General features: G+C 36.2%; 1 protein-coding gene across 13 annotated transcripts in view; it reads right to left on the bottom strand.

The window, feature by feature from the left end:
- Positions 1–27,528, bottom strand: part of DGKB (diacylglycerol kinase beta) — a 788,048-nt gene that overhangs the window by 400,557 nt on the left and 359,963 nt on the right. For all 13 annotated transcript variants that reach the window (XM_053218395.1, XM_053218393.1, XM_053218397.1 and 10 more), the window contains 3 exons: positions 21,838–21,923; positions 19,623–19,712; positions 6,546–6,706 (listed from right to left, as the gene is read on the bottom strand). In XM_053218395.1, coding sequence (XP_053074370.1) covers positions 6,546–6,706; positions 19,623–19,712; positions 21,838–21,923 — 337 coding nt within the window. The remainder of the gene's footprint in view (positions 1–6,545; positions 6,707–19,622; positions 19,713–21,837; positions 21,924–27,528) is intronic.

The following is a 27,528-nucleotide window of genomic DNA, read 5'->3' as shown; positions in this document are numbered from 1 at the left end:
TATAAGTTAGGTTAAAATATTCAAAATTCTGTGTATCATTTTTATGACACTTTATCTTTCGGTTAATATGTAGCTGTCACTCCTGGCAGAAGCACTCCTGTTGCACATATTGGACTACTTAACTTCCTGATTATAAGCATTCAATCATTTCATGGCCCCTCTTGAAAGGCAAACACCACACCTGGCTTCCAAGATTCTTCAAGATATGGAAGTGGCAACATGGCAACAGCCTTTTTTTTTTTTTTTTTTTTTTTTTTTGCCATCTGTCTCCACCTTCTCTATGTTCCAGGCTCATGGACTGGAACACATCAAATGTTTTCTTACCTCAATTTCTTTACATAGAGTTACACCTGCTTGCCCTGCTCTGTCCATCTCTTTAGTGACCAGTTCATTTTTGTACTCCTCAGATCTTTGCTTAAATACATCTTCTTTTCTAGGCTTTCCCTGACCATCAGATCTAAAGTTCCTTATTCTAGCTCATGATAACTTTAGTTTTCGTTCATTGAATTTATAACAATTTCCGAAAAAATGTGTACTTGTGGATTTGTTTTTTCATGATTCTACCATTAAACTCTAAGCTCTAATAATGACTTGATCTGTTTAACTCGTTCCTAGAACACTAAGGCCTGGCCAAAAATGAGGGGGACTTAGTTTTGTTTATTAAACAAATGGCTGAAGAATCAACTATGAGGACAAAATTAATGGCATATGTGAATCTGGTGGTATGGAAAGTTTTCTTCCTGCGATTATCGGGATTATCTATAGTTATTTTCAAGTGTAAACTAAGAGTGAAAGGTGACACATACCAGTTGTTTTTCATTAATTTCTATATCTGTGCCTCTAATGTGATTGTTCAGCTTTTCATGACAATTCTCTCGCCTTACTATAATGTACGCTTAGTGATCACATAGATTCCTTCTATCTTGTTCACTGCCATTCCTCAAACAGTATCTGGCACACAGTAGGTGCTATATAATTATGCTTTTATTGAAGGACCACCACTGTACAACAATATCTATTTTTAGAGTTAATTATGATTTCAGGATTATTTCCAGTTGTTCTGGCTAAAACTGAAAAGCATTACGCAGAAGGAATTAGCAGAAATGGGCTGGTTATTTACCCATTTCCCTTTTCTTCCTGCACAGAAAGAATTCCTTCTGCAGCTTCCTTAAAATTAGGTGCAGCAAATGATTCAGATAGGGACAGTGGTTTTGAGTGAAACATTTTCCAAGCCTGGCCCATAAAAGCCCTCCTTTCAAAAGTCCTCTGTTTTCTTGAGCCTGGGCCACTGAGTGACCAAGTGGACTAGAACCTCTCTCCAAATGTTAACCCATGCTGTCTACTGGTGACAGAACTGATTCTTTTTTTTTTTTTTAATGTTTATTTATCTTTGAGAGACAGAGAGAGACAGAGCATGAGTGGGGGAGGAGCAGAGAGAGAGACACAGAATCCAAAGCAGGCTCCAGGCTCTGAGCTGTCGGCACAGAGCCCGATGCAGGGCTCAAACCCACAAACCGTGAGATCCTGACCTAAGCCGAAGTTGGACACCTAACCAACTGAGCCACCCAGGCACCCCAAGGGAAGAACTAATCCTTAGTTGTTGTCAGACCACTGTTATTCTGGGGTTGTTTGTGCCAGTACTCAACCCACTCTGACTAATACAAGGGATATTCCACAGGGCATATGAAGATGATATTTATATATTTCTGACCGTCACAGGTTTTTCTAAAAGTTTGAAGCAAGTTCTACATAAAGTATAAAACGCTTATGGCCAGCCAATGAAGGGCAATACGTGAAATCCTGAAAACTCTACTGATAATACAGTCAAACTTTGAGATCTCCTTGTAACTAGGAGGTATAAAGTTCTAAGAGATAGTTTCCAGTACAAATTGTATGCCAACTTCATGTGTCCCATGCTGGTGATATGAAAAAGTTGAAATCCCCTCCCTCATCCTTTCAATATTCCAACTGCTCTGCTTCTTATGTATTCAGGAATAGCTTGAGATAGATCATTCATTTCATTTTATTGTTTTTTGGATCCACTGAGACAGGAGAATACAAATTGCTAAGTAGAAGGTGGCCTTGCTGAGGGACAGCCAAAGCTTGAACTCTGCTCTGATTCCGATCCTGAGTGTTGAGCCTTTGGCTTGCTGGGGCAGAAGCAAATATCTCAGGGAGGGATTTTCTCCTTTCTTCCTACCCCACCTTCCCATGTTTTACTCACTGAAAGAGGCTCCAAGTCAAATGGACAAAGACCCTTCTAAAGTGACCTCACTCAAAATCCACTTTGTTTAGTTATTTCTGTTCTACTTCAAAATCACAAATATATTTGATATATTCTTTTATTAGGGCCTAAACTTGGCATTTCAAATGTAGTACTTAAATACATCTAGCAATTACCTATGTAATGTGAGGTAGACTTCTAACAAAACTGTCTTTCCTTAGGAAGCTAATTTTTGAACATTAAGTGATTTGCAATCTGAACTATACAATCTGTCATTTCGCCAATGAGTCTTTGTGCCATGTCTATGCTGTCATTATATGTCCCTCTACCTCTCTGATTCATCCATCTTTTCATTTCACAGCACCATTCTGTTATCATTTCCAGGCCACTTGCAGTATGTCTAATTTGGTCAAATAGTTCTCCATCTTTTCTTTGTATTGAAATTGACTTACTTTGGGATATATAGTTTAAAATCGGTTTTTCGAATTTGTCATAAATCCAGCGCTAATCTTCATTAGTTACAGATAAATGTATAAATTAATTTGCATATTATATTAAGCTATCTCATCGAAGAATAGGAAATGTCTCTGTTCTGATCCCTCATGTCTTTGTAGAGAGTTTTAACATTTTCTATACAGAGGTCTTGTATATACTTTATTAATCATTAGATGTTTTCTGTTTTTTACTGCTGTTTTTGTAAATTCATTGATTATTGCTGATATAATGGAGTATTTGTGAATATATATATTAGAGAGAGAGAGAAAACAAACATGAGTGGGGGAGAGGGGCAGGAGGAGAGAAAGAGAGAGAGAGTGGGAGACAGTGAGTGAGAGAGAGAGAGAGAGAGAGAGAGAGAGAGAGAGAGAGAATATCTTAAACAGCTCCACTCAGCAGGGGGCCTGGCACAGGCCTACAACCTACAACCCTGGGATCATGACCTGAGCCAAAATCAACAGTTGGATGCTCAACCGACTAAGCCACGCAGACACCTTATACTTTGAATATTTAAGTTGGTTTTCAGTTTGGCAACTTTGCTACTCTCCCATATTTAGTTCTAATATATTTTCAATTGAGATATTATATTTTGTGTCTATGGGTTTTTTTATTTGTTTGTTTTTCTGGTCTTTTTCATTCTACATTGTTTATTTGTAATTCTCTCCACTGTAATTTTATAAAATCAATTTTGCAATAGAACTGATTAATTCTTTTCAATTATCCAGTATTTTGTTGTGCCAGCATTCTATATATATTTTTTTCCTGTTGTTGTTAATCTTTGCTATATTTCCCATCTTATTTTTATTAGTTTCCTTTCTCATTTCTTTGGGTTTTAGCTATTTCTCCTTTCCCAACACCTTGAGTTTTGTATTTAATATGTCTGTTTCTTGATACCAGGGTTTCTCAGCCTCAGCACTACTGACATTTTGAGCTATGTAATTCTTTCTTGTGTGTCTGGGGGCTTGTTTTGTGCACTGGGAGTGCTTAGCAGCATTCCTAGCCTCTACCCACTAGCTGCCAATAGCCATCCCCTCTCATTCATGACAATCAAATGTGTGTGCAAACATTGCCAAGTATCTCCTGTGGTGGGAAAAAATTATATGCTGTTGAGGGCCACTGGAAACTGACCAAAAGCATATAAAAACTGAGAAGTGTTTATCCAAGAAAAACTACTTAAGTTCAGATAAGAGCAGTGGCAATCGGCATGATTCAGCTTTGGGCTACTCCCTTATCCTCCAGCTCCATCAGTGTTCTACTTCTAAAGTGTGAGCAAGCCATGAAAGCAAGCAACTTTACTGGCAGGGGAACTGACTGGATTTGGAGTGGAAGGTAGAAAAACTCCATGACCCAGAGAGTTATCTAAAACAAGAGTAATCTCAGTAGCAAGTGGGTAAGGAAGGCCAGTGTCCCAGCTGACTTGAGTTTGCAAAACTGATTAAGGCAAACAACTAAGGAGCCAGCTAACAGGAAATTCAACAGGAGACCTGAGGAATGAGATAGCCATAATGGGCCTTGATTGGCTGTCTGAAAGGCTGTATGCACGTGCAAGGCTGCAAACATGTTCAGGAAAGACCAAAAAGAGCCCTAGTTGACTATACATCCTTGACTAGTGAGAATTTTTATGCATGGGCAAAAGAGACAGAAGTAGGGATGGCAGATATTAAAAGCTGAAGTAGGATTAAAAATTGCCTGAAGTGTATGCGTGTTCCCCAGCGAACACACAGATCCAACGGCAAAGGGGTGAAGATTTATTGCCACAAACATACTGAGCACAAACTCTGATCAATCATGCTGACACAGAGGTGATCTCCAGGAAGCCAGGATTAAAATAAACACAAGAATTAAAAAGAGAAAACAAAACAAAACTGAGTCATCAGCAGCCATACACCACAGGAGAGAAATGCTCCACATGGTAAGTGTGGGCAAGTCACTAAACAAACACAGGAACAACTATAACCACTGTGAGCAGATCCAAATCCAAACTTATTACAATAAATTGTATATAATATCCAGTTACCAGCAAAAAACTAGAAGACATGCAGAGGAAGAGCAAACTGTGGCACATGTTTTGGGAAAAATAGTCTTGGATGTGGTCAAGATGTTATTAAATTCTCTGATGAGCACCAGATGTTGAACTTAGCAGAAAATGACTTCACAACAGCTATTTTAAACATGTCAAAGGAACTAAAGTAAACTATATTTAAAGAATAAAGGAAAGCATAACAACAATGACTCTTCAAATAAAAAATACCAATTAAAAATGGAGAAATTATAAAAGGAGAAACAAATGGAAATTCTGGAGTTAAAAACTACATTAACCAAAACAAACAAAAAATACACTTAAGGAACTCAAGAGAATGGCATTATTCATAACATCCAAAGAATCAAAACAATCTAAATGCCTCTCAACTGGTGAATGAGTAAACAATATGTGGCATGCCCACACAATGGGATACTACTCAGCAATAAAATGGAATACAGTATTCATGCAGTTCATATGGGTGAACTTCAAAGATATTATGTGAAGTGAAACAAGCCAGATGCAAAGGACTACATATTGTACGATTTCTTTTACGTGAAATATCTTTATACAAAAAAATTAGTTGTTTAGAGTTAGGTGAAGAAGCCAGAATTGACTACAAATGGGCATGAAGCTTCTTGTTTAGGTAATGAAAATCTTGTAAAATTGGATGGATTTAGTAAAGTCATAGTTCACTTAAAATGAGTGAATTAGGTTGTGTGTAAGTTACATGCCCATAAAACTGTTAAAAACATTATTATGCATACTTCATATCAAATATAAGTAGGACTTTTTGGATCAAATGCATTACACTTTTGTTGCAAATAATAATAGCGTAATAGTATTATTAATGATTGTATATTTACCTTTCATTATGTACCATTGTTTGAGGCTCTTTAAATGTATAACGACATTATTTGTAACAATGAGAGTACAGATAAATAAATGGACACTCAGAAAAAATATTGCTAAAGGAACCTTGCTCAGGTAGCTTAACTTCCTAAATTCACAGATTCAATCAACGACTTCTGTAATCTACGAGAGCAGTGTGTGTGGGTGCTTGTGTGTGTGTGTGTGTGTGAGTGTGTGTGAGTGTGTGTGTGTGCAGGCACATGAGACAGTATGTAGCATGACATGAGATTAATATTAAACAGTGTATGTTAAATGAAATGTAATGTACATAATATATCTTAAGAATTAATAATTACCAAGTAACATATATGTATGTATAAAATCACTATTAAAAATATTCCTTAGGGATTAGAATTACAATAATTATTTTAATTGTCAATAGTATTTTACTTTCCATCTAAGATTTTTCAAGAAATTAAGTAAAAAGTTAGCCTTTTGACATTTTAACCACTTGAGAATGATAGTAGCATTTTTCTTAGACTTCAGACCTAAGCGTAAAAACCTAATAGGTTATAATATTTTGATACATATCTCAAAGTAAGATAAAATTTGATGCATCATCTTCACATTTTAACTGTGGAGTTTCAGTCTATATTCAAAAACATAACTATCTTACAAACCATTCTACCCTTTATTTTAGTAACCCAAATAGTCAAATCAACTGGGGAAAAAAAAAGTTTCTTTCCTTTGTTTAACACATGAAAAATTTATCTATTGCTGATTCTTTGACTTTGAATAAATTCGTAAGTTTTATTATAGCCCATTAAAAGAGGTGTTTTGCTGACACAGAGGTAAAATAAACTATTTATAATCAGTAAATCTTCACAGTGTAAGAGTTTATACACAGTGATTATTCCAGACTGGTAAAAAAGAACATTTAACGCAAAATCTTACCACGCCAATGGAAAAGTAATTATTGATGATACTGTAAGGCACTGGGTCTCCCTTCTCATCTTTGTCATTAGGTATGACTTCAAACTTCCACCTGTCCAACATGATTTCTGTGCTGTTTTCAATGTCTTTTAGGATTTTCATCAGATTCTCACCTTCATAACCTAATGAAACAAAAATTATCTTGAGAAAAAAAAAATAACCAAATAACAAAAGCTGTATTTATGTGTGTCTGAGTGTGTGCATGTGGATACATCACTCTAAAGCTAAACAATGCATTTTAAAGCAAAGTCTAATACAAGATAAAGAATTAACTGTAATCGTTAAGCTCATAAAAATATTTTACCTTTAGCTTTAATTTGCAACTCACATTCCTCTCCTAGGGTGCCAATTCTCAGTATAGTCCAAGAACAAATGAATATCTCCACTGCTTATCCCCTCAAAACTATATCATTGAATTCAGAATGAAATTAATGCCTGCTTTAACAGGCAACAGCCTTGACCCAGTTGCTGAAGTAAAAATCCTGGATGCAATTTTAGACTTGACCCTTTACAATCCTCCTTTATCTTCACACTTTGCTCTCTACCGATATGAAACAACTTTCAGTTTAAGTAGAAGAAGGTCCTTCTCTTTCTCATTTTGTGCACTATATTGCCTTATTCTATATACCCAGAGTACCCTTTTCTTTTGGTTGCCTTGCTTCTGCTCCCTATGCAGGTTTTATATTTGATAGCGCTTCTTTCCAGAAGCCACCCTCCCAAAATAAATGGCTTCTATACAGTGCCACAGCACACAGCTCTCCAAACTAGCGGCACCTTAGAACCACTACATTGCATTATAGTTATTTGCATTGTTCTCACTGCAAGTGTCCTTTACCAGGTCTTCCCGGGAGCAGATGCTCAACAAGTCTTGTTTTAATGAGTCTACTGCAGATAGTCAACATGGCCTGAAACTACAATTATTGCTTACTATGATATTTTCTCTTAAATGTATTTGTATCTATATAACCTTATAGTTCAGACATCCTAATCCCGGTTGTGTTATTTAATATTTGCTGTTAACCTCCCTAAATAGCGTCCTCCTCCTAAGTAAAAACTTAGATTTATTGTGAGAATGGAATGAGAAAATGCATAAAAGGTCTTAGTATATGAGGCATAAGAATAGGAATTTCTCAACTGTATACTACTACTAATGATAATAGAATTAGAAATATTGTATTAAGTTCAATAATATCTCCCTCTCTAACTCTGCACACACATATACACACACATTCTTGAGAGTATATTTTGAATTGAAACAAGATTTTCATATATTTTCTGTGTCCAACTTTGGTCTATATTTTAATAATGTATTCATTGAACAAGTAACTGCCTGAGGCTATGAGGCCTGATCAGAGGTGTTAGCACACATAACACTGGAATTAATTGGATTAAAAGAAAGAAGAATAGGCACTGTAATATGCCAACATTCTTTAAAAATAAATAAGTGTAATTATGGTGTATTTGTTGAATTAACTATTAGAGGTAAGACAGACAGAAACTAGGAATGCCTATTTCGGCGCCTACCATTACATTTTTCTTACACAGGTAAAATAATTATGTACTAATTAATACATACAGCAAAGAGTACAACAAACAATGATTAGACACATAGAAACATTAGAAGTATCACATATTATTTTCGTAGATGTTACATCATATTTTTGCAGTAAAATTTAAAAACTTTGAATATACATAATAATTTGCATACAATTGTACTCAGACATTTGGCAGGCTCCCACAATGTGCAGATTATAATAAGAGCCAACTATCTCTGGTTAGTCTTCCTCACGATGGGGACTTTAAGGAATAGTCCCAAGCAGCTGCAAAAACTCCTTTTGTTTCGGGGAACTTCCCTATCTTCTCTGGCCCAACATGGACTGCCCATTTCCGCTTGTTGGTGAAAAAAAAAAAAAAATCCACATCTGCTCATCTAGTCAAGCTGACTGGTTTTAGGACCAGGAGACCTCTTTTTGTCTGCCCTCTGGGCTTTTATCTGCCTCTGGACTTCTTACCAAAGCTCATCCCTTCACCCTTGCCCTCCCTCTGCCTGTTTCCGCACCACCTTGGGTGCCGCCTAGAAACTGGTTCCTATACCATCCTCAGGGCCTCAGGCACCACCAGCTCCTCCTCCCACCCTCTGGTCAAGGGGCAGCAAGGAGCCACTAACTTCAGAGTTCCCCACAGGTGCCCCAGGGAAAAAGTAACAATGGGGAACAAATTAATTGACTTTTAAATAGGCACAGATGGAACATATTTGGTATTTAAATTTAAGTTTGTTGGTTTCATCAAGATATGCACATCTTTAGGGTCATCAGCATTAAATATATAAAAATTTGTCTACTTAGGTTTACTAAAGGTCAAATAAGCTCATGCTATCTCTGTTGCAATGTGTTTGTTTCAAAATGTTCTTGGGTGATTGTTAAGATGGCTTTCAGGGTCTTTGATAACCTGAACCTTTGAAGTTTTGCTTGGATGATAAACTGGGTTAAATTCACTGGACATTTAGGACTTTTCTAAATCAGGTGGAATGCTAAAGCATTGCTAACTAAACATAGGTTTATGCTTTTGACTTTTTTTTTTATTGTTTATTTATTTTTGAGAGAGACAAAGCATGAGCAAGGAGCATCCGAGAGAGAGGGAGACACAGATTCTGGTGCAGGCTCCCAGCTCTGAGCTGTCAGTACAGACGTGGGGCTCAAAGCCACAAACCGCCAGATCATTGACCTGAGCCAAAGTCAGACATCCAATCAACTGAGCCACCCAGGTGCCCCTATGCTTTTGACTTATAGCAGAAAAACTAAGGATATTTGGGTCTGTTGGAAAACATGCTTTGTGCTTAATTGATTCATAAGTTTGCCATCTAAGGAATTCTGATGTAACAATTCACAATTGGTTACTGCTTAGTTTTCACTGGAGACTAAGGTTTCTAACCATTAAAATTCTGCTTAATGTAGTTAACACTGGTACAAATAAGGAAATAAGGAAGCAAGGAAATAAGTAAAAGCAAATATGTTTGTAGAAAAGTAGATGTTTAAGTTATAAGGAAAGGAAATACATTTTTGTTGACAGTAAGAAAAAAAAAAAAAAAGGAATTTTGTCCTAAACAAGACTGGTAGTTTGAAGAGAAATGGCTTGGGACAAAATCTGAATGCAAAGGAAAATTGTAGAAGGTTCGTGCAGGGAAATCTTTGGAAAGGAATTTTATGTGTGGTCAGGGAGACTAAGATTAAAATGAACAGATTTTAAAAGTACCCTGGTATAAGATTAAAATTCCCCCTCCTTTGAGCCAAAGGCTGGGAAAATGGTGGCAATACCCTCGTTGCTGGCCTCCAAATACTCTACATTTGTGTTTCTGCAAGGCAGATGAATATGGCCTGTGCCATATGAGGGATGGATGGATGGCTATGATAATATAGAGGGTTTTTAGTGAGATACATGGGAGCCATTTTGCTACACTTAACCCAGTGTCTGCCAATGTGCAACAACCTCGATATTGTAAAATGGATACCCACATGGCTGGAATGTATTTATGTGGGCATTGCTGGAAAAGGCAGGGGAATAGACCTCAATTTTGACGCTTTTAGCCCCCCTCAATGGCCAATTTTATCCTTACAAAAAAGGTTTTTCACCAGCCTTTTGACATGTATTTGTAAAGAGGAACAGTTTTTATTATGATCAATACATAAATTACTGTACAGCCAAAAATAAAATGAGCACATCCTCTACATCCAGGGAAGTCTTGCTTGGTCACAGCTGATACCCCCAAAGTCCCACAGGTGGGAAATGGAGGGGTGTGAGGAATCGGGAAGACAAGGTCGTTCTTGGAGGTAGGGTCAAGTACGGGTAAAAGCGACTACTGCCAGCACCTCACAAGACTGACAGGGCTTTTGGCTGCCAGTTGCATAGCCAGGCTAAGTACAGTGGTTAGGAGATAAGGTTTCTTCTGGCCAGAGATAGGAGATTGAGATAAGGGATGCCTATTCCTCCTTTTTCCTGTAGAAATTGGAATTCTATAGGCAATTGGCAATTCCCCAACCAAGGCCAATCCTCCTTTTGGATGCATTATCACAAATTGGGATAATTTTGATCCACATACCCTGAAAGAAAAGCGACTCGTTTTCTTTTGCACCAAGTCTTGGCCCCAATACAAATTAGAGGAGGAAAACAGGTCACCAGAGGAAAATATCAATTATGATACTATCCTCCAATTGGACTGTTTTACAAATGTGAGGAGGAATTGAGGAGAAGTCACCTATGTTCAGTGTTTTGAGGGCCTTAAGAGAGAATCGAGTTATGTATAAGGTCCATTCTGGCCTGTTGGCAATGCTTTCCAAGAGTTCATAAGAACCTTTGCCTGTACCCAAAGCAGACCTAGAAAAGGAGAAAGGGAAGTCTTCCATCTCAGCCTCTTCCTCCTCAGGTCCTCGATCTGTACATTCAGACTTAAAAACATACACTTCTGCTCCCTTCTGCCCATGTTATCCAGGCCCTCCCCATAATGCAACAGGCATATTTCCCCTACAAGAAGCTCAAGTGCTGGAAGGGAGGACACAAGGAGGCACCACTGTGATAAGATTACAAGTACTTTTTCATTACAAGATTTAAGACAGATGAAAGGAGATCTAGGTAAAATTTCTGATGATCCAGATAGACATATAAGGGCTTTTTAGAATATTCTGGAAAGATATAATGCTTTTGCTGATTCAGACTCTTAATGAGACAGAGAAACATAGGGTTCTGGCAGCAGCTGAGAGATATGGGGACTCAGAAAGCAACTCATTAATTATCATGGGACTAGAGGTCCTATAGGGAACCAGAAAGGACCCAGGCAGTCCTGCTCCAAGATCCTAATTGGGACTATGACCATCTCATTGAGGAATGGATGGCCTTTGTTTTTGGAAAAAACAAAGCTTGTTTTTGGAAAAATTAATGAGGTCCCAAGTTAAACCTTTAAATTATGCTAAATTAGCCACTATTACGCAAACACAAGATGAAAACCTGGTGGCCTTCCTGGAAAGGTTGAGGTTAAATATATGGGTATCTCCCTTACACCCCCCAAAGCTGCAAGGATCCTAAAGGACAAATTTGTCACTCAATCAGCCCCAGATATTTGGAGAAAGCTGCAAAAAGTTGGCTGTTGGCCTGGAAGGGACCCTGGAGGAGTTCTTTGGAGCTGTCAAATGGGTACATTACAACTGAGATCATGAGGAGAGTAAGGAACAGAAAAGGAGGCTTAAGAAAAAATCTGAGGCCTTGGTTGTGGCTTTCCACACTATGTCAGACTGGATTTCCCCAGGTCCGGAACCAAGTGCCATTTACTTGTCCATTCAGGGCACTGGGAGTCTGAATGCCTTCAGGGACCTCTGTCTTTGAGGGCTTGGATAACCAATGTCCCTGAAAGGGAGTGATATAGTCCAAGGCTCTTTAAAATGGCTCCCCAAAACCAACTAGCTATCATAAACCCAAAGCGTCTGGTAACTCTGGATATACAAGGTAAACCAGTTGATTTCCTTCCTGACACTGGAACCATCTTTTCTGTCCTCCTTTCCACGCCCGGCCAACTATCTGAACACTGCATAATGATTAGAGGCATCTCTGAAAAATTTTTCTCTCAGCTACCAGGGTGCATATGGGAGACTTGATTTTTTCATATTCTATTTTTTTTAATGTTTATTTATTTTGAAGGAGAGAGAGTGTGTGAGCAGGGGAGAGGCAGAGAGAGAGGGAGACAGAATCTGAAGTGGGCTCCAGGCTCTGAGCTGTCAGCACAGAGCCTGATGCAGGGCTTGAACTCACGAATTGTGAGATCATGACCTGAGCTGAAGTTGGACACCCAACTAACTGAGCGACGCAGGCATCTTTAATTTTTTCATATTCGTTTTTGATAATGCCAGAGAGCTCCACTCCCTTGCTAGAAAGAGATATTATGACCAAATTAGGGACTATAGTGCTACTAGCTCCAGGATAGATACACAATTGCCTAAACTAACAGCAATCTGGATATCAAAGAACAATCTTTCCTTGAGGTAAATTTAAATACCCCTCATGGAGTTGTTCCTATGGAAACTGGATAGCCAGAAGAAGATCTGAGGATTGAGAACCATAAACTAGTTCAGGTACTTAATTATTCTAACTAATGATATCACAGGATCCAAATAAGTATGGAGGAGGGAAGAAAACTACAGTCAAATTGGTTTAAAAAATGACCAGACATGTGAGAAATTTTTTGGATGGCTACAATAGGTCTTTCCTTCCTATGGTTAGGCCTCCTCCTTAAGAGGCATTGCATTTTGCCAAGAAGCATAAAATACCTAGGAATAAATCTAACCAAAGATGTAAAAGATCTGTATGCTGAAAACTATAGAAAGCTTATGAAGGTAATTGAAGAAGATATAAAGAAATGGAAAGACATTCCCTGCTCATGGATTGGAAGAAAAATATTGTCAAAATGTCAATACTACCCAAAGCTATCTACACATTCAGTGCAATCCCAATCAAAATTGCACCAGCATTCTCTCGAAACTAGAACAAGCAATTCTAAAATTCATATGGAAACACAAAAGTCCCCGAATAGCCAAAGTAATTGTGAAGAAGAAGACCAAAGCAGGAGGCATCACAATCCCAGACTTTAGCCTCTACTGCAAAGCTGTCATCATCAAGACAGCATGGTATTGGCACAAAAACAGACACATAGACCAATGGAATAGAATAGAAACCCCAGAACTAGACCCACAAACGTATGGCCAACTCATCTTTGACAAAGCAGGAAAGAACATCCAATGGAAAAAAGACTGTCTCTTTAACAAATGGTGCTGGGAGAACTGGACAGCAACATGCAGAAGGTTGAAACTAGACCACTTTCTCACACCATTCACAAAAATAAACTCAAAATGGATAAAGGACCTGAATGTGAGACAGGAAACCATCAAAACCCTAGAGGAGAAAGCAGGAAAAGACCTCTCTGACCTCAGCCGTAGCAATCTCTTACTCGACACATCCCCAAAGGCAAGGGAATTAAAAGCAAAAATGAACTACTGGGACCTTATGAAGATTAAAAGCTTCTGCACAGCAAAGGAAACAACCAACAAAACTAAAAGGCTGTACAACGGAATGGGAAAAGATATTTGCAAATGACATATCGGACAAAGGGCTAGTATCCAAAATCTATAAAGAGCTCACCAAACTCCACACCCGAAAAACAAATAACCCAGTGAAGAAATGGGCAGAAAACATGAATAGACACTTCTCTAAAGAAGACATCCGGATGGCCAACAGGCACATGAAAAGATGCTCAACGTCGTTCCTCATCAGGGAAATACAAATTAAAACCACACTCAGATATCACCTCACGCCAGTCAGAGTGGCCAAAATGAACAAATCAGGAGACTATAGATGCTGGAGAGGATGTGGAGAAACGGGAACCCTCTTGCACTGTTGGTGGGAATGCAAACTGGTGCAGCCACTCTGGAAAACAGTGCGGAGGTTCCTCAGAAAATTAAAAATAGACCTACCCTATGACCCAGCAATAGCACTGCTAGGAATTTACCCAAGGGATACAGGAGTACTGATGCATAGGGGCACTTGTACCCCAATGTTCATAGCAGCACTCTCAACAATAGCCAAATTATGGAAAGAGCCTAAATGTCCATCAACTGATGAATGGATAAAGAAATTGTGGTTTATATACACAATGGAGTACTACGTGGCAATGAGAAAGAACAAAATATGGCCCTTTGTAGCAACGTAGATGGAACTGGAGAGTGTGATGCTAAGTGAAATAAGACATACAGAGAAAGACAGATACCATATGTGTTCACTCTTATGTGGATCCTGAGAAACTTAACAGAAACCCATGGGGGAGGGAAGGAAAAAAAAAAGAGGTTAGAGTGGGAGAGAGCCAAAGCATAAGAGACTCTTAAAAACTGAGAACAAACTGAGGGTTGATGGGGGGTGGGAGGGAGGAGAGGGTGGGTGATGGGTATTGAGGAGGGCCCCTTTTGGGATGAGCACTGGGTGTTGTATGGAAACCAATTTGACAATAAATTTCATATATTGAAAAAAAATAAAAAAATAAATAAAAGGGAGTATAGTCAAATCCTGATACACACACACACACACACACACACACACACACACACACACACAAGAGGCATTGCATTTTGGAATATTAATGCTTGTTGGCCTAACATTCTTTTTTGTATGTCATTTGCAGAAGCTGTTGCACATGCCAGAAAATAAGACATCCAAGAAAATTTTGCTAGTCCAGATTTTCCAAACACCTGCCCACTATATCGGACCATGGATCGACCTCTGAACTTGCCCTGACTAATGTTCTCCTGTCATTGCCCCTGCTCAGCAGGAAGCAGTTAAGATCAGGCTTTGTCCCAGTTCCTAATGGCAGTTAGGAATCATGTGTTCAGAGGGTGGGAATATGATAGGAAAAGGATAGGATTCAGTAGGCAGAGGGAAAGATTAGGACCTGAGGTCCCTGAGTGGGAAAAAACACATATTTTGTAACAAGGCTGGGAGGATCTTCATAGCAAACCCCCTCAGGCTTAAGGTCTCTCTTTTGAATACAACAGACACCACCTACTCCCCCTTAAGTTCCCCTTAGGAATTTGACAAAAGACCTGACAGAATTGAACACAAAACCTATGACCCACAAGGAAGTGGTGTGGCCTTAGACTACCCCTCATACAATGGAAGTGAACTAATCAGGAATGGACCCAGCACCTAGAGTTATCCAGCTAGTAAGGTAGAACCTGAGAAGGAACAAGGGGGAAGGGGAGAGAAGGCTAATCAGAACCTTATAAAACAAAGCCCTTTGCCTATAGTCACTTTCGAGTGTCCCCTCTCTGTAAAAAGATCTTTCATACTATTCTTCCTTTCTCATCTTATACTCTAATAAAGTTTGTCTGCTGCTAAAAAAAAAAAATATTTAAACTTATAGAGATTTCATATTTTTAATAGTTCTGCCCTCATTCTTAATGTTGAATGTCTCCTAAATTTTTAATTTCTTATAAAAATAATAAATATTATCCCGCAAATGAATTTTATATATTTTCACAGTTGAACTGAATAAAAAAGTTAAGTATGTTCACCTATTGTGCAACTTCAACTCATTTGAAAATAAATATGATGGTTTTCAGGTGTAAATCAATTTACATATACTAATGTAATATAGTATATTACAATATAGCATGGAAGTATAGTACAATATATATAATAGAAATATATAATATAATATATAATATATTTTGTATTACATATATTCAGCAGATACATGGATAAATAATAATGCTTTAAATAAAATATTAAGCTTGTCCTCAGCTACATCTCAGGTTAACAGCAGCATGGCTCAATATAATGCTAGAAAAATGTAGGAAGAGCAACTGACCAGGAGAGAACAAAGTAGAAATGGATTTAGTGAAATTTAACTATTAGAGCTAGATCTAGTAGTGTTGTTCACCTTGAAATCTTTACCATTGGTTATTTTCTCAAAGTTTGTATGGATAAGCATGAAAAAGTCTAATGCCAATCAACCTTCTAGCCAAATAAAAATGGAAAGAGATAGGCAGTAAATCTATTTTGAGAATCACAACATCTGCAGTTGAGAGCTAATTTTCAAAGGTGAAGAATTCCAAATTGTAGTCCCCAATTTAACAAGTGTCTACACCCTACTTGTTTCTGTTTATCTATGAACAAGCTTGTTAAATAATGATGTGTAACTATAAACAGGATTCCAAAACTCAAGAAGGTCATATTTTTTTTTAAAAAAATACTTATCAAAATCACTAAATATATAAGTAAAAGCCTATTTCTAGAAAAGAATGATGTTATTTTACTTCCATTATTTTGATTTAAAACGTATAATCCCTCTAGGCTAAGAAACAAAATAAAAGCATAATTAATATTCATTTTCCATTTAATGATGCAATGTTATGACCAAATGTATCTGAAAAGCCACAGGGGTGACTGGGGGGCTGTTGGTTGTCTGACTCTTGATTTTGGCTGAGATCATGATCCCACGGTCATGGAATCGAGCCCCGCATCAGACTCTATGCTGACAGCACTGAGCCAGTTTGAGATTCTCTCTCTTCTTCACCCTCTGCCCCTCACACTTTCTGTCTCTCTCTCAAAATAAATGAATAAAACTTTTTTAAATTTTTAAAGAAATAATCATAGAAATTTTTATAAAGGAAAGTCACATAAAGGAAAGCAATAACATATATTTGTAAGTGTGTGCCCCGTCTAAAACTCTCTTATCCCCTCACTCTCACGAGACATTTTCCCTGCCATAATGTTAAATTTTTCTTAGACCTATTATTGCCAGAAAAACTGCAAAGAGAATGTAAACTAAGTATTTTCAAATGCCCTAGGACCTCCTACATTCTTCCAGTGTTACATTTTCCCAAATACATTCTTATCAAACAATAAGCTTAAAGTCAACATATTACAGTGACCCAAAGTTAACCAATAATTAACCAAGTGATTATTTTCTTTCCCAAATGCTAGGCATGATGATAATTACTACAACTACCTAAAGTACTCAGAACAAACATTAGGCAAACAATTTGATAGCTTGGTATCAGAACCCACAAGGCAGACACTACCATGTTTTCAAATCTGATGAGGAATCGGAAGTACACAGTTGTTAAGCAACTTACTTGCTCGAAGTTGGCTACACACCTGGTGAGAAATAATCACACTTCAGAGCATGTTGCTTTACCAAATGGTATCTCTATTTTCCTAATCACTCCACTTAGGCATCTTGCTGTTTCCCTTAATACCTTGCCTTCCACAAAGCTCCTATCCACTCCACTGGCAGGTTCTATCAGTCCTTCCCTGAAAACACAACTCCAGTTTGTCTACTTGTCTTCATTTGCTTTAGCATCACCCTGGTCCAGTCCTTTTATTCTCTAATTATGAAAACTATAGTACAAGTTCTTGTTTGGAAAACTGTGATTGTCTACATTTTCACAATTTCTTCTTAAGTTTATGTTATAACCCTCAATTAACCTATTTTCGAAAACATAAATGTCATTGTGTTACACTGCTTTTGAAACTCTTTCCAAGTTTCACTTTGTGCTTCAAATTCAATCTAATAAAATTCTTAACAAGACCACCAAGCCCCAGCATTATTTTGGCCCTTGATTATCTCTCCAGTCTCCCCCACTCCATTGCTATCCACTGTCTCTCGAGTGATTCAAGAGTCACATCAGCCTTCCTTCAGCCCTTACAGTTTAGGAGGCTAATTCTCCTTCCCTATATTTTAAATCCAGTTTAAATGTTACTTCCTCAGAGAGGTGTTCCTGACCATCTAGCTGGATACTTTCCCCCCATTATTCTCTAAATATGTTTGAGTCTTTCAGAGCTTTGACATATACTCCATATATTCCATATCTACAATTCATGTGTCTTTGACCACTGATAATAATATTTAAAACTGTTTCATAAGAAAATCATTAGAAAATGTTCCAAATGTAACTTCTATTTGATTTTGAGATTGAAGGCATTTATAAGTTTGGAATCTAAACAAAATCATTAATTTTCAAACATCAAAAATATTTTTTGAAAGAATACACAAGAAGCCACATGTGTGATTCTCTTCCTTTTAATCAATATGCATGTGTAAGTGCTGGCAAACACTAGCATCTTATAAGTAATGGTTCATTCTATCTGTCTGTTGGTCTGTAGATTCTATGAGATTTAATTCAGTGTTTCATGCTATCCTTTTACTAAATTATATCCCTAATGAAACTTACAAATATATAATATACCGAGTTTTTAACTTAGTCTCCAATTCTGACATATACATATACATATACATATACATATACATATACATATACATAATATACACATGACTTAGAGTTTACCAGTAGGCCAAATACTCACAGAACAATTGTTCTCAAATTTTTATTGTAAATCAGAGTCACTTATGGAGTTTGTTTAAAAAGAAAATCATCTGCCTAGGTCACCCCCAGAGATTTCCATTCAGCATATTTGGGGTGAGGTCAGGCCACTGTATTTTTAACAAGCTAAGCAAGGGCTTTTTGATTCACACTGTTTTAGCAGACACTTTTTAAACTTTTCTAAGTGAATTTAGAAGATAAAATTAGATTTAAATTCTGGCTTTTTTAGCAAAATCTGGTTTTATTTTCTTTGTCATCTTCACGTAAGTAGAGCCTATTAATGATACTTCAAATTATTTTAAGACCTTTTGAAATATCCCCCCCTTATCCTATTTCATACACAATATTCCACTTTGAATTCCTTGAGTGTATCAAGTCCCTTTCTCCTTCTGGGTCTCTGAAATTGAGATTCTTTCTTCCCTATAAAGTCTACCCTCAGTTCTATATGGCTGTCATTATCCACCAATTAGGGTTCTCCCTATGTTATCTTTTCATTTCCTCCATGAGGCCTTTTGTTCTGTTGGTTATAGGTTTGCTTGTTAGTAGGAAGTCTCAAAATTTACATATGACTTTACATGCTGCTAGAATTCAAGGCCCCTTTGAAGGTAGATCTTGTTTTCTATTACTAACGTATCCCAAGTACAGAACACACTGCCTGGTATAAAGCGGGTCTCAAAAAGTAAGTATTATTTAATGTATTCATTCCTGGACAAATCATTCATTAGCCTTTCAATTTTTTTCCTTTGTTTGTGATTTTGCTACACAACTCAGAGATTAAAAATCTGAACATTACTTTAAAGTTAACCCATGCTTATCTCATTTCTTAAGTTAGAAACCCCAAACCAATCAGGTTTAGAAACTTGCCATGCCCCATAAAGTCTATAATTGGTATCAGATTAAAGCCCAGCACAGTCTAGCGATTGGTCCATTATTTGTTCCCTTACCCTAAATTATTGTTCAAAACTAGATACTGTGTCTCCCATAGCAATTATATTTACTAACTTCACACGGCAGTTATCACATATAAAAAATGATGGGCTTAGGTGTTTTTTTTAAGGGGGGGGGGAATGTTCTACACTGTATTTCTGTTTTTTAAGGTTTTCATTATTGTGTTATGTTTTACCTCCTCCCCATCGCAGGCATCTTGCTAAGTCATTGCCGGTCCCAAGAGGCAGAATAGCAACTGGAGGATGCTTGACAACATTAGCCTTTTCTGTGGAATAGAAAAATTAAGATAAAATAAAATTTTCATCACAGATGGAAAAACAGTAAATAAGACAGCTTGGCATGAGGCTTCCCACTAGGTACTTACAAGCAGGAAAAGTGATGTTTTATAGCTATATACAATTATAAATTAAGATTAATTTGTGTGTATTTACAGCACTTTATGAAACACAAACAAATACCATAATTTACAAAGTGGTGGGAATTTTCGGGACTTATGCCCGAATAAAGCCTTTTAAAATTTTAACTCAGTTAAAAATTATGGTGGGTTTGATTTAACATCATTGAAATTCTCAAGGATTCAGGTATATGCATCATAGGAATATACTAGAGGGCTATCATCAGAGTGGAGGTGAGCATTTCTGTAAAAAGTCCTTTTGCACACCAACTCTAGGTATATTTCACTTTAAGGAATAAAATGTTTCAAAAAACCAAACTCCAGAAGCTGGTAAAATGTTAAAAGTGTTTCACTGTGTTGTTCCTACCCATGGTGCTGCTTTGGGTCAGAGTAAACAACATAAGAACTGGGTAATTCTGAGATCAGCAGGGTTCTTTGAGATTAAGGTTTACAGAACATAGTGCTTTGGGTTCAGAACAGTAAAGATCTCTGCCATCAAAATTCCACATAGTTTTGTGTAAACCATCATATGCCTTTGATGACTCTCACAAACATATATTACTTTTATTTTTTCTACCTGCTCAGCCCTCAAAGTGAGTATGTGTCTGTGTGAAGAGTGTGGAGACAACAGATTATTTAGGGACAGATATGCCCCAGTGTAGTCAGTGAGGCTTAGATTTGGGAGGCTAAAACAAACTCACAATATCGTACTGTTTTCACTAACATTCTTACAAGATCTCCGGCTCTATTCAAGCAGCTCTAATTTCTGCAGTTTGTGAATTCTGATTTTCTCCTTAGATAATGCACATTATACTATTTACATCTTTTATTGAAAGGCCCAAGAACACAGTTTTCAGTGTTTCTTAAAAAAAAAATGGACTAAAGTCATAAGATGTTTACCAAAAGTGTATTGACAACATGCATTCACTTTTAATTTGAATACTTTTGTCTGTATGAAAAGATAGAATATTTTCACCTGCATTAACTAAATCAAAGTTTGCTTCAATTTACATAGACAGCAAAACTTCTTTTGAACCAACTATTTCCCTTTGGTGAAGGGCCCGTTTTTAACAAAGAATTGTTCAATGTAGTAGCTGAAATGAGAACTAAAGAAATGGATATTTGTTTGGCATTTATCTCCTGTTAAAGGCCGGTACATGATCATTTTACTGACTTGTAATGAGCTGTGACATCTGACTGTCTCTGAAAAACTAGATAATTTTTCTGAACCATCAAGCTTTTGGGATTCATGTCTGCTTTTGATCCTCAGTCATGTATCTGCTTTGTTTGCTTATTTAAAAAAAAAATGTTTTAAAAGTTTAAATAGAGAAGCAATATAAAATAAGGTTACGCGTGAGCTCGAATCCTAGGTCTATCAATTCACAGCTCTTAAAACGTTGTTCTAATTATTTAACTTCTCCATATATTAAAGCCTCTCTCTATAAAATGGGATTATCAATACTATGTCAAAAAGTTGTGAGAATGAGGATGGATGGGGTAAAAATATTAGCACAAGGTCTATGAGATAGTTCATGATAAATAAAAAATAGCTATGGTAATAATATTGATGCATGTGATATGAATGTAAACAGAGGGTAAGGTTTCGAGGCTCCATGCTTCAATGAAATAAGTACATCTATTTGGCACACATTTTATCACAAATGCTAAGATGCTCTTTGGCTCCCTCTTCGGGGCAAAGAAAGAAATGGAATTTGTAAAGCCTGATTTGAAAATAGCTCTGAGGATTTAGGAAATTCCAAGAGAAATGGATTTAAAAAAGAAGGATTTCTATATAGAAATTGCAAATTATTTTACCAATTAAAATTTCTAAATGTAGAAAATACATTAAGCCAGTAAATAACGTGCAACATGCCAGATGTCCGATTATACCACCGTAGCACTCAAAGATATCAATGCATTAAATAACATAAATAAAATATAAAGAATTTTCAGTTGCCAGTCTCACCCCAGTGCATTAAATATGTGTCTTCATTACCTATGCAGTCCAAAATCCATCCCACGGTTCCATCTCCACCACAGGCTAATACTCTGAAATCAGGAACATCACGGAAAAAGTTTAACCTGAAAAATAAGCATGTAATGGCACATGATTGATACTTTAAAATTAGGACTTGTAAAGTTTTGTATTCTTAGCATTTTGTCTAATGACAGACATTTTTAGTTTATGAAAACTGTCAGATAACATCAATGATCTTATTGAAAAATATTCAATAACTATCTAGAATAAAATTCTAAAATAAAAGAACATCTCGATTTACACATATTTTAATTGTATATTCTAGATTCATCAACTCTTAAGTTTACAAAAACAAAACTAAGACATTATAATTTTTATTAAAATATCCTCTCATATTTGATCTGCAACTCACAAATAATCCAAAGTGACAAACATTATAGTATTTAATTCAATAATTTTCATTAATCAAAAATGCTCTTTTGAATCATTATATAAATATAACTATTATGCCAGCAAATATATTTTTGAGAGTTTTCAGCCTTTCCACCACTGGAAGAAATCGATCACATTGCTTTTGGGGTTCTGTTTCCCTTGACTTAGAATTTGCAAACAGGAGGCTTCCCCTCGGCTATTGACACGGCCCTCTGTGTTTGCTACTGGGAACACTCAAGCCGAATTGCTGGGTGGGCTGCAATACATGACCATAGCTTCTGTTGCTAATGCAAAGAGCATCTGCTTGTGAAAGAAACCCACCTTGGGGAAAGCTAAAAAGGCAGGTATCGCAGGCAGTTATACAATTGTATATGCCTATTTTCTGGCAACAAAAATAAATAAATAAATAACTGAAACAAGACAGAAATATGTGGAATGTGTCTGTCTATCTCCCTTACCCAGGAGTAACCAACTGGTAGTAATATAATATTCAATCCTCCAGGAAATTTTTCTATATATTTACATATGTGAATGTACACATATGAGCATTATTATTCACATATTTTTAACGTGAATGGGATTATGCTATACATCCTGTCCATTTTTTATTTAAAAATGTGCAAGAGATCCTGCCATGTCAGCTCATATAGGGTTGCATCATGATTTATAATAAGTGAATGCATTATATAAGGTATACACTCTATGATCAAATAAACCATTTCCCTTCATGTACTTTTAAACTATTTCTAGTGTTTCACTAATACAAAAAATAGGTATTATACTTAATACTATTTGAAGTACGTTTATGTGAACATGTGCATGTTTTGGAAGGCTAATCTTCTAGAAGAGAAATGTTCCAGTATACCATCATATTACTCTCTGAACAGCTCCCGCTATGAAAGATGTAAATATCGATTTCCTTCAACTTCAAAACACTGTAGGTAAACAACTTCAGGATATTTCTTTAGTAATAGTGAAAAATAGAATTATGCTATTATTGTCAAATCACATATCCCTGCTTGCTAGTGGATTGAGCATATTTCTGTAGGTTTACACGTGTGTGATCTCTTCTGTGGACTGCATCTTCAAACCCTCGTCATCTTTTCCACTGAGTTGTCTTTTATTATTATCTTATGAACTCTACATATTATGAATGCTGTGTCTCATTCAAATTAGCATTATTACAAAAACAGTTTGTTAAAGTAATACAAACAGTGCGTAAATATAATAGAAATGTATAAAAATTTACTAAAACCCCACCATCGGATAATTAGAGCCATTAATATTTAGAACATGAAACTTCCAAGTATTTTCTTAGGTATTATATTGTGGATATAATGTTAGACATGTTGCAATATTTTCTTAGAGACTATTTCCCATTTGTTTGCTCATATTATGTATAGCATAATATTATGCATAATTTAAGCACCTATGTACTAATTGCCCACCCCAAGGGAAGAACATTCCTAATAACTTACATAGACCTCTGTGGTCTTTCTCTCTGCCTCATACACAAAGGTGAGCACTATTCTGAATTCTTAGTCATTATGTGCATGCCATAGACAACATATTGTTCACTTTTTGCTTTTTCCACGTAGCATTGTTACTAAGATTCATTCATGTGATAGCTGAAGTTATCTCCATGTATAGTTGAAATTATTTAATTTCTATTGGTAAATATCATTTAGGTGAATGTACCTTTTGAAATCCACGTCAGTGGACATTTGGATTGGCTCATTTATGTTCTTACAAAAACTGTACTGGACATATTCCTAGGTTTCGTGGACAGTTGCTACTTTCAGAGTAGGATATACTTATATGCAACTCTAGTTTCCCAAAGAAGTCTTACCAGTGCATGCATCCATTCACAGTATAGATAAAATTTGGCTGAACCCATTCTAACACTTATAATGTCACACTTCTTAATTTCATGCATTTCCTCTTTTGTGAAATGGTTATTCATGACTTTTATTTCTTTACTCCTTTGTCTCTTGTTGATTTGTAAAAAAAAGTCTTTAATTGTTCTTAATTTTAATGCTTTTTTTTGCAACTATCTTCTATAAGTTGTTTTTTTTTTACTTTAATGTGTATTTTAATACACAAGATTTTAATGCATTCAAATTCATCAATCTTTTCATAAGTGGTTAGCCCTTTGGCCTATATTGTGTAACAAAAGTTTGCTTACTTGGAGGTCTGAAGATAATTCATATATAATCTTTTTTAAAATTTCAGTTTTGCTTTTGATGATTCTTTGTGGTGGTACGAGGTAGGGATCCCTTTATTCACTTCCTGTTCTCTCCCTTTCTCCCTCCCTCCATCCTCTTTCTTTTTGTCTCTTTCTTTCTCCCTTCCTTCCCTCTATCTTTCCTTGTGGCTCTTGTGCACCAATTTTTCTCTCTTCTTTGTTCTTTTTATTTATTGAATAATTCCACTTCCTAGCTCCACCATAAATCAGATTTCTATACATGAGTACATTTCTTTTTGAACTGTTTTATTTTATTCATAAATTTGTCCATCCCTCAACCAGTACCACGTTCTTTTAATTCCTTAAGTAATTTTATAATAAGTCTGTATCTCATAGAGTGTAAAGAATCTAGGCTATTATCCCTTCTTTGCTTTTCTATATACATTTTAAAGTTAACTTGTCCTATTCCACACACACAAAATAACAAACAAAACCAATTATGATTTTGAACAAAGTAACATTCAGCCTATAGATCAATTTTGGGAGAATTAACGTTTGTATAATGTAGTGAAGTTTCCTCATCCATGATACAGCATGTGTGATTTATTTTAGATATTGCTTAGTGTCCTTCAATAAAGCTTTTAATTTTCTGCTTCCAGGTCTTGCATATGTGTTGTTAGGGTTATTCTTGGTTGTTTTATAGTTTGTGTTGGTATACTAAATATTACTAAAATAGTTTATTACTGATGTTTTGTTGCTGGTATAAGAAAATATATTTGACTTTTATATTTTGATCTTGCAAAGAGCCACATTACTTGTGTGGTTTCTATTGCCTATATTTTGTAGATTCACTTGGATTTCTATGTAAATAATTGTATGATATGCTGATAATAATGGTACTATGAGTGATCTCCAATCTTTCTAATTGTTATTTCTTTTCAAGCTGTCCAGAGCTCTAATATATCGCTGAACTGGGATATTCATAGAGAACACCCACATTTTTTCCCTAAATTTAAGCGGAATATTTCTGTATTTTCCCCCACTTAATATGATGTTTTTGTACAGATTTTCTTATTTTCTTCTTTTTTTGAATGACACCTTTTATAAGGTTCATAAAATTTCCTTCTATTCCTGTTATAGTAGGGGTTTTTTATTATGAGTAAATGTTTAAATTTTTTCTGCATCTTTTGAGATATTGATATGGTTGATCTCATTTAATCAGTAATGTAGGGATACACATTTAGGTATTTTTGCATTATTAAAATACCCTTACAGCACTTTATATACCCAAATTGGATATTGTTTATTACTATTTTGTAGAGAACTGGATTTAGTTTGCTAATATTTTCCTTAGACATTTTGAATCTATATTCATCAAAACAGACTTACTATTTTTCTTCCTCCTACCCTCTCTGTCTAATTTTTGTCAAAATTATTCATAACTCATAAAATTGGTTCTAGAATATGCCTTCGTTTTCATTTTTTTGGAAGCATCTGTACAATTTTTGGAAGGTAGCACTTGCATATAAACTATCCAATTTCTGGTGAGTCTTTATCTCTTTCTTTTGTATATAAGTTTTTCAATTCCTTTAATAATTATTGAACAAAATTTCTATTTTTAATACTCCCTAAATCAGTTTTTGCCATAATATACCCTATTAATTTGTGTATCTCCTGCATTTTCAAACACTGACTCACTGAAGCGTAGAAAAGGTTGTCAAAATATGCTGGCAGACGAAAAGTTCACTGCAGAGCTAATTGCTTCTGGTGAAAGCCTAACCATCCATTTGACTCACCATTGTTCTTCTACTCCATGATGATGTTTCATCTGTTATTCATTCTTGTTTCTTTTAAAATTGTCATCATTGGTTCTTCAGCAGCATCCTACCCCCAAACATAAACCCCATGTGACTGTCAGACCAGCTTACTCTCTGTAAACAGATTGCTAAATGGATTGAAAAATTGACCTCTCTATCTCAGCCTCTTATTCCACTCAATCCATGCTGTTTTCCCTAGAGATTCATTCATTCCTTATTTCACTCATTCACTGAATAGTGGCCTTGGAAAATTATTTAATCATTCTGAGCCTCAGTTTCCTTTCTTTAAAATGAAGTTAATAACACTTGCTTCATTGGGCTGTCTTAAGAAACAAACAATATGTATATGTAAATTATATTGTACTATCCACAGGTTATTACTGATTCAACCATTTTCCCTTCATTAACAGTAGTATATATGTTTTATAGGTCAGAGTGTCATGCCTTTATTTCCACCCCTCCCTCTCCCTCAGTGTTCCGGTAAAATCATCACAGGGAGAACTTACTACCAAGCAAACCTGGATGGACAATGAGAAGTTTTCCTACCTCCAATCTGAAACTGTGGCTGGTGAACTACAGGGAGGCCTACTTATGGCATTACGGCCAGAACGTGCAGAGAAAAACAGGTCTGAGTGAGAACAAATAAATCCAAGAGACTTGGCAAGAACCAAACTGCAGGGCCCTGCATGGGCACTAACTTTTTACTCATTAAGCTGTAAAGACCAGCAGATATGAGGATCCCACTTCACATGACATCCTAACAATAAGAAGGATGAGGGAATAAGGAGTGTCTGCAAAAATGTGTGTTTGTGGAAACTTTAGTGCTGTGTATTGTACTTTCACCTACCAATTTCAGAGGTCCACTTGCAGAAGTAATACATATTAATATTTCTCAATCAAGTAATCATGTGTGGCTCCGGAATTTATTTAGGTTACGTTTATGGAAATGTACTGAAATTAAAACTTAAAGTGATTTATGAAGTGGATTAATAATTGCTGAGTTTCCAGGGTTGGTCATCAGTGCTCTCCTAGGACAGTCACTATTCAGCCGCAATAGCTACATGTGAAGGAGATCTAATATTAATGTACAGCTTTAGTAGCTCTGTGTCGGCTGCTTTCTACCACATTTACTCAACAGCCAACACTACAGCACACACTGTAAAAAAGGGTGGTGAGATCTTCAAGCTTAATATCACTGAAAGCAAATCAAGATATTGCATCTAAGATTTAGAAGTCTACTTTCCATTGCTAAGAAGTGTTAGGATAAAACTGACA

Source organism: Acinonyx jubatus, chromosome A2 (genome assembly GCF_027475565.1).
Source record: "Acinonyx jubatus isolate Ajub_Pintada_27869175 chromosome A2, VMU_Ajub_asm_v1.0, whole genome shotgun sequence".
NCBI classification, from domain to species: domain Eukaryota; kingdom Metazoa; phylum Chordata; class Mammalia; order Carnivora; family Felidae; genus Acinonyx; species Acinonyx jubatus.
The sequence above is the reverse complement of the archived record's forward strand: the minus strand, read 5'-3'. Positions and strand labels throughout refer to the sequence as shown.